Here is a 12,580-nt window from a genome sequence, read left to right on the forward strand (position 1 = left end):
ATATGTTTGTAAAAATATCACCTACTAGAGATTCTACAAGTAAACATGAAAAGTTGATGTAGAAAGGCTACTCGTAACAACCACAAGCATTCAGTTTACAATCCAGCCCAGAAATAAAGCATTTGAATAGAAAGCACTTGTCACAAAGTCCACAGGCTTTATCCAGAGTCCACATCATTTCATGGGTGGGGGAGTGGGGGGAGGAACCAACACATCATAGTATAATGCAGGGCCTACTCACTGCCCAATAGCAGAGGAAATGATAGCTGATAACAGAAATAACCAGAAAAAGTGTAAGAAGAATGGAACTTCTGTCTCTGTTCTAGCATTTCAACCCAGAAGGGTGGGACTATCTACTATAAACAAAACAGCTCTCTACACTTCAGCAAATAGAACTATTGAGTTGGTAAGGGATCCGTGCTCACAAACACAGGGCAACAACAAGGAGTAACTTATATCCAATACCCTCCAAGGACAGACCAAGACTTTAAAAGAGAAAACTGCTTAATAGTAAATTTTAATGGCAAAATTTTAATGGCAAATGGAATGCCAAAATGTTTGGACATTCATTAATTAATGGGGTAACATTCGTCAAGATGAAGTCCTCACAAACGGACATGTTGAATCAAAACCCCTTTGTGCAACTTAAGCACAATAATAAACATAAAATAATAGAAATAAAAATAGTCACCATATTTCAATTTAAAAAAATACACTTCAAGGGCCTGGAAATATGGCCTAGTGGCAAGAGTGCTTGCCTTGTATACATGAAGACCTGAGTTTGATTCCTCAGAACCACATATATAGAAAAGGCCAGAAGTGGTGCTGTGGCTCAAGTGGCAGAGTACTAGCCGTGAGCAAAAAGAAGCCAGGGACAGTGCTCAGGCCCTGAGTCTAAGCTCTAGGACTTGCAAAAAATAAAACAAAATAAAATAATACACTTTGTAATCAATATAATTTACTGTGTTTATTCTAACAAATGGCATGCATGAATTATACAGCTCAACCCAAACCTGTGGTATTTCAGATTTGGAAAGTGTGGATGACTACAGTGGAAGCTATTATCGCCAAGCCCCTCGTCCATTCAAGCTGAACACACCAACCCTGATAGCTTTAAAACACTCCTATAAACACACAGGGTCACCTCACATGAGGTGGCAACGTCACCTTGCTGTGAGCATGTAAATCAAACTACCCTGGAACATTTCACTTTAGCACTGTCTTCACAGAGACACACTTATGAAACAATAAGACCAAGTTAGCACCTACAAGAAGGAGAAAAAGAAGCTGTGGGGTCAGGTTTAACCCAATAAACACAAATGAGACACACTGACTTTTTAATTACTAGAAATATCTCCCAGCACTCGAATGCCATTATACCTAATGCTCTTAAAACACTTCCTGAAAAATATTTTATATACTTTTCACAGATGGTAATACTTTCTACCCTCTGTTCTTTTTTCTTTTATGATTATTGTGCTGGGACTTTAGCCCCAGCAAACCTGTAGTAGCCGAACACTACACGTGCTGCCATTAATCTTGAAAACGTCTGTTGTACAAGGTGACTGAAAATGTCTAGTGCTTCCAAAGCAAATCCTGCAGAACAAATGGCTGGGTCCCCAGTGGTAACCTGTAGCCCTACCGAGGTTACTGTCCCACACAAGGCCTGCTTTGCGAACTCCATCCCCTTTCCTCCCTGGCTTGCAAGGCCAAGTTCCTGCAATCTGGCCTCTGGGTCAGTTTCTGCACTTCTGGGAGTTTTCCATGTTCTGCCCTGACCTCCCTAGGGCTGGAAGGTGTTGCTGGCCTGTGACACCCAGGTAGAGGGAGAAGGACACTTTCCTGGAAAAAGTCTAGCTCACAGCCCTCCCTGCACCCCACTTTGCAAAGCCCTCTCCCCAAGAGCCCATCCCATTTGCACAAACAAATGTAGTACCTGCCCAGGCCACCTCCTAGCGTCCTTTCTCCCCATGCGCCACACCGACAGATGCTCGCCCTTGGCGACACGGTGACCCTGGAGTAACCCCAAACCCACAGCTCCCCGGGGGCCGCCTGGGCCCAGTCCGCCAGGCCTGGGAAGGCACCCTCTGCCCGCTAGCCACCCGCCCGCAAGCCCACCCGCACGCGCGCGCGCCGCGCTTCCCCTCACTGGCTGCACAAATGCCTAGGCACCGCGCGCCCTGCGGTCCGAGCAACACCCGGGTGTGGGACGGGTCTCGTGGGCATGCGCGATGAAAAGTCCTGGCGCGTGGGTGGGGGGGGGGTCCCGCCGAGGCTCCCCCCGCCCCCCCCGCACCCCCCGCCATGCGCCCTCCAGCCCGCCACCTCTCAGCGGGAAGACTGAAGCGAGTTCGTTGAAGTCTCGACCCCCGCCCCACTCCAAGCCCCTGGCCCCACTCCAAGCCCCGCGCCCCCTCCCAGTTCCGGGTCCCCATTGGTCCCGCACCCCCTCCGCGTCCCGGGTCCCCACCGCGCCCCCTGCCCCGCGCCCCGTCCGGGTCCCGCTCCTCCACCGCGCCTGGCGCCCCCTCCGCATCCCTGGGCCCCTCCGAGTCCCGCGCCTCCTCCAAGTCCTGGGCCCCTAATGCGTCCCGCACCCCTAGTCCCCTGGTCCCCAGTCCCGCACCGCAGCCCCGCCGTGCCCATTCCTCCAGGATCAAGTACAAAGTCCTGCAGCCGGACGGGCTCGGTTCTGAGGAGCACCCTGAAGAGAGTCTCTCCCCACGCCCCGCTACCACCAAGACCTCCACCAACTCCCTCAGGCCGCCGCCGCCGTCTACACTTCCCGCCGCCCCCGCCCGGGACCGCAGCCCCTGCCGGCCTCACCTCCGAAGCCCACGACGCCCTCGCCTCGCGCCGCCTGGGACGCCCCGTCCCGCTCCCACTCTCCCGGCCTTGCCCGCTCACCTCGCCTGGTCTCCCGCTGAGTCTCCGCGCGTGAGTTTGCGCGCGCCTCCGCCGCGCAGGGGTATCGGGCCGGCGGGGACCCGGAGGAGCGCGCCGGGATCAGGTATCGCTGCCTTTAAGTGACTTGGAGGGGGCGGGGGCGTGAGCGGAGCTGCGGAGTCCGTGCTTCGGGGAAGGGTGCCAGGGCTTCGGTGGTGTCTTTCCTCGGGTCCGCGGCGCGCCTCCCGCACACACTACACACCCCACTCACCACACCAGCCACACCGCTCGCCGCGCACGCCCCGCCCCGCCCGCCCGCCGCCGCGCCAAGCGCTCGGCCGCACCTCAGCCGACCCGGCGGCCCCCGCCTCCCACTGCGGCCGGGGAGGCGATGCACACGCGCCCGCCCGGTGCCGCGCTCTCGGGCTCAGCGAAGCTCGGCGGGGCGTCAGGAACCCGGAGCCCCTCGCTCATGGAGTGGGAGGGGAGGGACGATTTGCTGGAGAACCCCGGGGATGCGCTCTGCTCTGTGCTCTCTTGGCCTCCAGTTCCCCCTGCAGGCAGCCTGGCCCTGGGCTTGGGGGTTCATCACCCACCCAGCTCCCAGGGCCCTACTTTTGAAATTTCTTCTTTTTGAGTGGGGCTTGAACTCAGCGCCCTGACGATGGCCTTGAGCTCTTTTGCTCAAGGCTAATGCTGCTTTACTTTGAGCCAAAGAGCCTTTCTTTTCTTTTCTTTTCTTTCTTTCTTTCCTTTCTTCCTTCTCTCTTTCTTTTCTTTCTTTCTCTTATTATTTTTAAATTTTTTATCACAAGCCTATAAGTTGGTTGTGTGCGGAGCACGCACATTGGCCCATTGCTATTCCTAGTTCCAGTCTAAAATTGATCAAGGACAAGTAGATGGGAGAGATAAGGTAAGAATAAGTGGGAAACTCCTAAGTGCCTGGCCACCCCCCACCCCTTCATCTTGTGCATGTGCAAAATAGCTAACCCCAGACTTCACTTGTGAGTCACAGGAAATGGAAAGCTTTAGAAAGCGCTCACTACTTTGGGGACCTTGGGAAAAATCAATTGGGTTGGCTGGGTTCAATAACATGCTTCAGTTGGGGCCCATCCTGAAAGAGCCGCTTATGCTTTGCTGGGTTGAGTCTGTGGCTACTTTATTCTGTCTAGTCCTTGTGTGCCAGCAGCATAGCTCTGCCAAATTGGCGTTCTCGGTCAGGAAGCAACTTTACACAAGGCTGCATGAGTATTCTTCCTGTGATACCTCAGCCTGGAGAGGCCAAGCACTTTTAAGCTACCAGATAGTACATTGCAAGCTTCAAGAGAACCACAAAAGCATAATAGTGTTTGCTTTCCCACATAGTCATGGCATTGCCTTCTAGCCATACATGCATGTCATAGCAACGTTTAGAAATGGCCAGCCATAAATTTCAGTATTTCATTAAAACATTGTGTTTAAAGTTTGGGGATTTAAAAAAGAATGAAAACTTGCCAAGTAAAATTGTTCTTAGTTGACGAAACCAAGATTCAAAAACAAACGAATTTAGCCAGGCACCAGTGGCGCAAGCCTGTAATCCTAGCTACTCAGGAGGCTGAGATATGAAGATCAAGGTTCAAAGCCACCCCAAACAGGAAACTCCTTGAGACTCATCTCCAATAAACTACTCAGAAAATCCAAGTGGGGCTGTGGCTCAAGTGGTAGAGCACTGGCCTCAGTTGATAAAGCTAAGGGACAGTACCCCAGGTCCTGAGTTCAAACCCCAGTACACTCATATTCATTCATTCTCTCTCTCTCTCTCTCTCTCTCTCTCCCACCCACACATACATACACACACAAAGTGCCAGACCTAACATCTACATATTCATGGATATTCATTACTGATAGAGGGATTTTCACATTCCATTTTCAAATAAGAAAAAGCACTTCTCTACAGATTAGGAATCTACGTGTCTAACCTGAGAAACATATCATACCGTGTATTTATTTCTTATTCAAATGTATTAAGCATAGGTGCTCTCAGCAATAGATGGCTGTAGATGGCATTGGTACACATTATGTGTGTATATGCCCATTTTATTGCACCTGTGGATTCCTTATTCTTCTCCCTGGTTTATATATAATAATGAATTGTTTGCAACTCTATACTGAAGGGTGTCCCATTCTTTAAATTTAGTTGGTCTTGGTATGTACTACAAATGAATTTACATTTTGGATTTAGAAACTGTAAGACCAAGAAATCAGTAAAATACACACGTCCCTCATTTTTGAAATCCAGCACCTGCACTAAAAACATTATTGAAGAATGGCTGGATAAAATGAATGACAGCGTTTGATACTCTTTAAGGATTTACATATTTTTCATATTTTCTTCATTCTCAAGATTCCAATCCTGTCAGCTTTTGTCTGTAGAATGTTGAATTGGACAGCATATACATAAAGAAGCTACAACCAATATGGAATAAAATTTCCTCTTTACTTCTGGAAACTACATGCATTTATTCAATTTGTTATTATATATTAAATGTTTGTTATAATTCTTCAGAGTCTCTAGCTTATATGCTTTTCCTGAGATATAGCAATAGCCAGATGAGAGATAATGGTTTAGCCTGGCAATCATTAACTTTTGAACTGAGTCCCAAGAGTCTAACTTCAAAGTCACCCTTTGTTTCCTGTGTGAGCTTTGTCATAATACCTAACTTCTCTGTGTCTTTGATTTTTTGCCTATAAAATGAATATAAAAATAGTACCTACTACATAAAATTACAATAATTAAAACATGAATTACACAGTACTTAGCTCTTGGTGCTCAGTGAATATTTAACAAATGCTAATTTTATCTGTCTTTACTTCTGATAATGGGAAAATTATATGAGTTTTGCTAGGGTTGTTACATTTGTTGAAAAATGGGTTAAAGATATTTTATTACTGATGGCCACATATCATATTTTAAAAATCTGTTTTAGGTCTTTTGCTACCTTCCTTGATCCCAGAAATTATTTTTCAGGCAATGCTGTGGTAAGATCCAAGTCTTCTAGTTTTGTATCTTTTACCATAAAAATACGTTTATTTATTGGTCAAGCACCTGTTTATGCTGTTTTTCTTTTAAGTACGATGAATTATTTTTATATTGCTATTATGCTCAGCTTAATAAGCACTATAGAAACAATGTCCCACTAGGATCTGACAAAATTATTTTATAGATCCTGCTCTTAGCTGGGTGAACCAATACTGCACACTTAGAAAAATGTATGAACATAAAATCATAATTTTCTTAAATGTAATCAAGTGGCAATAAAAGTGAAGGAAAGAGGCTAGAGGTATGGCTCAAATAATAAATGTTTGCCTAAAGCACAAGGCCCTAAGTTAATTCCTCAGGGAGCAGAAGAAGAAAAAGAGATTAATATTAGCTAGGCAAAATGAATATTGGAAATAATTCTACTTAGGGCCTGAAGAAAAGAGTTTTTTTTTTTTTTTTTTTGGCCAGTCCTGGGCCTTGGACTCAGGGCCTGAGCACTGTCCCTGGCTTCTTCCCGCTCAAGGCTAGCGCTCTGCCACTTGAGCCACAGCGCCGCTTCTGGCCGTTTTCTGTATATGTGGTGCTAGGGAATCGAACCTAGGGCCTCGTGTATCCGAGGCAGGCACTCTTGCCACTAGGCTATATCCCCAGCCCTGAAGAAAAGAGTTTTGATTCTTCAGGAATTAAAGGGTACTGTGAGAATAAAATGCCCTGTTACTAATTCATCCTGAACAGAACTAGTAAAGCTACCTTAAAGTACTGAAAAGTATAAAAGGTGTCTTTTATATTTTAAACTTGAAATCTATTGCTGTACTTTCTTTTACTTTCTAATGTTTCAACCTCAACCAAAAAGACAATTGAGGACCTATGGGCTCAGACAATCTGCTAGAGAGTCAAGCCACAAGCTCAGATGAAATGAGATCCTTTACCTCTTAAGGAACTCAGAATTTTGGCAAAGACTAAATTGCACATGAAGCCACTGAAATGCAATGAAAGAACAGAAGTAATAGAAGATAAAGCTAATTCTGTGTAAGGAAGTCTAAGAAAGCCAGGGCTATTGGCTCACATCTGTAATCCTAGCTACTCAGGAGGCTGAGATCTGAAGGTCACGGTTTGAAGCCAGCCTGGGAAGGAAAGTCTGTGAGATTCTTATCTCTAATTAACCACCAGAACACCCAAAGTGGTGCTGTACCTCAGAGTGGTAGAGTACTAGTCTTGAGTGATAAAGCTCAGGGACAATGACCAGGCCTTGAGTTAAAGCCCCATGACTGGCAAAAAAAAAAAAAAAAAAAAATCTAGGAAGATTTCACAAAGAATTGATGGTTTAGACTATGGTTTGAAGGATGGATAATTCAATAAAAGAGGACAATGTGAGCAGAGGAAATTATTCAGTGATATATATTTCCCTTTTGTATTAAGTTCATCCATTTTTGTCCATAGTCACTTTCATACATTTGCCATGGATTCTTGTGTATTCTCTGATAAAATTTCTTTTTACCTTTTCAAGTAGAAACAACACAGACATTATCTTCGGACAAAAAGTAATATATAGCTGGAACATGTGATGTATGCAGAAATTGAGATTAAGAGAAGGTGGGTGGGTAAATGGGTAGAGAGAAGAAAGGCGGAAATGTCACATACATATGTGGCACATACATACATGCCAGCCACTTGCCACATGGCCACTGCTAGACTGGATTCTTTTTCTTGTAATTTATTTATTAATTAAACAAAATTTTTTTGACAAGGTGTTCTGCAAAAAGGGTACAGTTACATAGTAGGGCAGTGTGTACATTTCTTGTGATATCTTACACCCTGTTTTTCTTTCCCTTCCCTAGGTCAGGTAGACGTATATACAATACACAATGTACCAAGAACATATACAGTAGCCACGTGGCCTACGCCAAAGAAAATTTGCCTAGGGCTTTAAATGTAGTCGACATTAGACAATATGTTGACAGTAGTCGTATATGAACGTACATACATAGGCTTTGAGCTATTGTATTCCACTGAGAGGTCAATTTTTGACCTTTTATGTTGAGTAGTTGTTTGGTTTTAGTTACATATTGTTGGGTCCGCTGACAAGCAGTTTTTGGTTTCACAGACCTGGTCTCTACTGTCTCTCCGTTACCCCATCTTAACAGTCATTTATCAGGGAGATTATGCCCCTTTGTTTTCTATGTTCTAGGCTTGTCTTGCTCAACATTATTTGTTCAAGTTCTGACCATTTCCCTGCGATTAACAATACTTTACCATTCCTAATCGCTATGTAGTATTCCATTGTGTATAGGTACCATATTTTTTGGATCCATTCATCTGTGGAGGGGCATCTGGGTCGATTCCATATTTTGGCTATTGTGAATTATGCAGCGATAAACATGGAAGTGCAAATGTCTTTTTGATATCTTGGGACCTGCTGTTCAGGATAGATGCCTAGGAGTGGTATGGCTGGGTCATAGGGTAGGCCTATATTGAGCTTTTTGAGAAACCTCCATACTGTTCTCCAAAGTGGTTGTACTAATTTGCACTCCCACCAACAATGGAGAAGGGTTCCTCTTTCCCTGCACCCCCTCCAGCATTTGTTGTTGCCTGAGATCAGAGTATAGGCCATTCTAACTGGAGTGAGGTGGTATCTCAGGGTTGTTTTTCTTTGCATTTCCTTTACTACCAGGGATGTTGAACATTTCCTCATATGTTTCTTTGTCATTTTTATCTCTTCTCTTGTTAAGTCTCTCTTTAGCTCCTTTGCCCATTTCCTAATTGGTTTACTGTGCTTGGAGGGGCTTAGTTTTTTGAGTTCTCTGTAGATGACAGATGTTAGGCCTTTGTCTGTTGCTGTGCTGGTAAAGATCCTTTCCCATGTGGTTGGCTGTCTTTCTATTTTGGTGGCTATGTCCTTAGCTGTGAAGAAACTTTTAATTTGTAGTAGTCCCATTTCTCAAGTCTCTCCCCTATTTGTTGTGTCCCTAGGACTACATTCAGGAAGTTCCTTCCTGTGCCTATAAGTTCTAGAGTCTTTCCTACTCTGTCCTTCAGTCGTTTCAAGGATTCATGTCTGATATTGAGGTCCTTGATCCATTTTGAGTTGATCTTGGTGCATGGTGATAGGCTTGGGTCTACTTTGAGTTTTCTGCATATGGCTGCCCAGTTCTCCCAGCACCAGTAGTTGAAGAGGCTATGTTTATTCCATTGTATATCTTTAGCTCCTTTCTCGAATATCAGCTGACTGTAAGAATGCGGTTTTATTTCTGGATCTTCAATTCTGATCCATTGGTCTTCCGGTCTTTTTTTATACCAATACCAGGATGTTTTTGTTATGATGGCCCTATAGTAGTGCTTGAAGTCTGGTATTGTGATACCTCCTGCACTGCTTTTTTTGCCTAGAATTGCTTTGGCTATTCTAGGTCTTTTGCTGTTCCATATGAATTTATGGATTGCTTTCTCTATTTCAGTGAAGAATGTGACTGGAATTTTGATAGGGATTGCATTGAATTTGTATAACAATTTGGGCAATATTGCCATTTTTACTATATTGATTCTGCCTACCCATGAGCATGGGAGGTCTTTCCATCCCCTTGTGTCTTCTTTGATTTCCCTTATTAGATTTTTATAGTTCTCATTAAATAGGACCATCACTTCCTTGGTTAGGGTTGATCCCTAGGTACTTTTTTTTTTTTTTTGGCTACTGTAAATGGAATTGTTTCCATAATTTCCTTTTCTGCTTGTACATTGCTGGTGTACAGAAAAGCTGCTGACTTTTGTGGATTGATTTTGTATCCTGCTACTTTGCCAAAATGGTTTATTAGGTGTAGGAGTTTGGGGACTGAGCTTTTTGGGTCCTTCAGATATACGATCATGTCATCTGCAAAAAGGGATAGCTTGATTTCTTCCTTGCTGATGTGGATCCCTTTGATGTCCTCCTCTTGCCTTATTGCTATGGCTAGGGATTCCAGCACTATGTTAAAAAGAAGTGGGGAGAGTGGGCATCCTTGTCTTGTTCCTAAGTTTAGGAGGAATGATTTTAGTTTCTCCCCATTTAATGCGATATTAGCCGTTGGTCTGTTGTATATGCCTTTATTATTTTGAGGAATGTTCCATCTATTCCTGTTCTCTCCAGAGCTTTTAATAAGTATGGATGTTGTATTTTGTCAAAGGCTTTCTGGGCATCGACTGAGATAACAATGTGATTCTTGATTTTAGTTCTGTTGATGTGGTGAATTACATTGATTGATTTACGGATGTTGAACCATCCTTGTGACTGTGGGATGAAGCCTACTTGGTCATGATGTATGATTTTCTTGATCAGTTTCTGGATCTTGTTAGCTAATATTTTATTGAGGAGCTTTGCGTCTGTGTTCATTAGTGATATTGGTCTGTAGTTCTCTTTTTTTGTTGGGTCTTTGCCTGGTTTGAGAATGAGTATGATATTAGCTTCATAGAATGAGTTTGGGATTTCTCCCTCTGTTTCTATTTCACGGAAGAGTTTGAGGAGTATTGGTATTAGCTCCTCACTAAAGGTTTTATAGAATTCATTGGTGAATCCATCTGGGCCTGGGCTTTTCTTTGTTGGGAGGTTCTTGATTACCCCCTGTATCTCACTGTAAGTTATTGGTTTATTTAGTTGATTTATTTCTTCTTGGCTCAGTTTGGGCAGTTTATACTTCTCTAAGAATTGGCTCATTTCTGTAAAATTATTGTTTTTTAGTGAGTAGAGGTTCTGGAAATAGTTTCTTATGATGGTTTGAATATCGTGTGTACTTGTTGTTATTTTTCCGGTGGAGTCCCTGATTTTACGTATATGAGTCTCTTCTCTTTTTTTTTTGTAAGTCTTGCGAGGGGTCTGTCAATTTTATTTATTTATTTATTTATTTATTTTATTTTTTTTGGCCAGTCCTGGGCCTTGGACTCAGGGCCTGAGCACTGTCCCTGGCTTCTTCCCGCTCAAGGCTAGCACTCTGCCACTTGAGCCACAGTGCCACTTCTGGCCGTTTTCTGTATATGTGGTGCTGGGGAATCGAACCTAGGGCCTCGTGTATCCGAGGCAGGCACTCTTGCCACTAGGCTATATCCCCAGCCCCTCAATTTTATTTATTTTCTCAAAGAACCAGCTTTTAGTCTTATTTATTTGTTGAATGGTCTTTCTATTTTCAATCAGATTTATCTCTTCTTTAATTTGATCTCTTTTGTGATCACTCTCCTCCTAGTCATTTTAGATTTGATCATTTCTTGTTTCTCCAGTTGTTTTAGTTTCATCATGAGGTTATTCACCTGCTCTGTTTCCATTCTTTTAATGTGAATGCTGAGGGCGATGATCTTGCCCCTCAGTACTGCCTCAGCTGTGTCCCATAGGTTTCTTTGTGATGTATTTTCATTGTCACTGTGGCTTATGAATTTTTTTTTTTACTGGCGATAAGAGTCAAAAGGATTTGTCTGCAGGCTGGTTTTGAAATGCAGTCCTCAGATCTCACCCACCTGAGCTGCTAGGATTGCATGTATGAGACACTAATTCCTGGCTTTTGCTGGTTACTTTGGAGATAGACTTTTTACTTTTCTATTCAAGCTAGGTACAAACTGCAATCCCCCAAGATATCAGCCTCCTGAGTAGCTACTTGCAACACTTGTTTAATTTGCCTCCTTCTTCTTCTCCTCTCTCCCTCCCTTCTTCCTTTCCTCCCTTCTTTCTTTCCTTCCTTTCTTTTTCCTTCCTTCCTTCCTTCCCTCCTCCTCCACTTCCTCTTCTTCCTGTTCCTCTCCTCCTCCTCTTCCTCCTTTTATTTGTTCCTCCTCTTTCTTCTCTTCTTCCTCCTCCTTCACTCCTCTTCCTACTCCTTCTCTTCTTTCTTATCCTACCTACTCTTTTCTCCATCCTCTCCTCTATCTTCTCCTTCTTCCTCATTTCCTTCCTTTTCTTTTTATCTTCTTTTTTCTTTTCTTCCTCTTCTCTTTCATTCCTCTTCTCCTTCCTCTTCTTCTTCATCTTCTCCATTCTCTACTGCTTCTTCTTCTTCTCTCTTCTTCTTCTTCTTCTTCTTCTTCTTCTTCTTCTTCTTCTTCTTCTTCTTCTTCTTCTTCTTCTTCTTCCTCCTCCTCCTCCTCCTCCTCCTCCTCCTCCTCCTCCTTCTTTGTTCTCCTTCAGATCTTCCTCCTCCCTTTCCTCTTCCTCCACTTCCTCCTCCTCCTTCTTCTGCTGCTGCTCCTCCTCCACTTCCTCCTTCTCTTTGCTTCTTATTTTGACAGTACTGGATATTTGAACTTGTCTCCCAAGGCAGGCAATTGAACCATGCCTTCAGCCTCCAATCAGCTAATTTTATTTCTGTGCATTAGTGTTATTAAAATTTCAAATAAATTAATAAGCGTTACTCCAAATTTTTCAATTGGAAAAATTTTAAAAACACAAGAATTTACGAAATAGTCCAAAGGTGAGGGAAAAGAGGGTACATTTATTCCTTCTACTTAAATTCCCCACAGCACATATGCACATACCTTGATGGGTTGACCAATATGTCCTATCTCAGACATTTCTGTTCCATTGAGAGCTATTTCCAGTTACCGTATCTCCCTTCATATACCCATATCTTAAAGGGGGAGCTCTTTCTCTTGATATCAGTGTTCATGCTATGAAAGAGAACTGATATGGAGAATTATGAGAGTGATGCAAGGTATTTAAAACAGGAC

General features: G+C 43.7%; 1 protein-coding gene across 3 annotated transcripts in view; it reads right to left on the minus strand.

Annotated features, from left to right (window-relative positions):
- Ugt8 (UDP glycosyltransferase 8) overlaps positions 1-3,149 on the minus strand; it is a 66,249-nt gene extending 63,100 nt beyond the window's left edge. For 2 of the 3 annotated variants that reach the window (XM_048333532.1, XM_048333533.1), the window contains exon 1: positions 1,921-1,985. In XM_048333532.1, coding sequence (XP_048189489.1) covers positions 1,921-1,972 — 52 coding nt within the window. In that variant the 5' untranslated portion in view covers positions 1,973-1,985. Of the gene's footprint in view, positions 1-1,920; positions 1,986-2,907 lie in introns of those variants that run through there. The other variant, XM_048333534.1, reaches the window with a different exon arrangement.
- Between the last annotated feature and the right edge of the window lie 9,431 nt (positions 3,150-12,580).

This window comes from Perognathus longimembris, chromosome 24 (assembly GCF_023159225.1).
Source record: "Perognathus longimembris pacificus isolate PPM17 chromosome 24, ASM2315922v1, whole genome shotgun sequence".
Classification (NCBI taxonomy): Eukaryota; Metazoa; Chordata; class Mammalia; order Rodentia; family Heteromyidae; genus Perognathus; species Perognathus longimembris.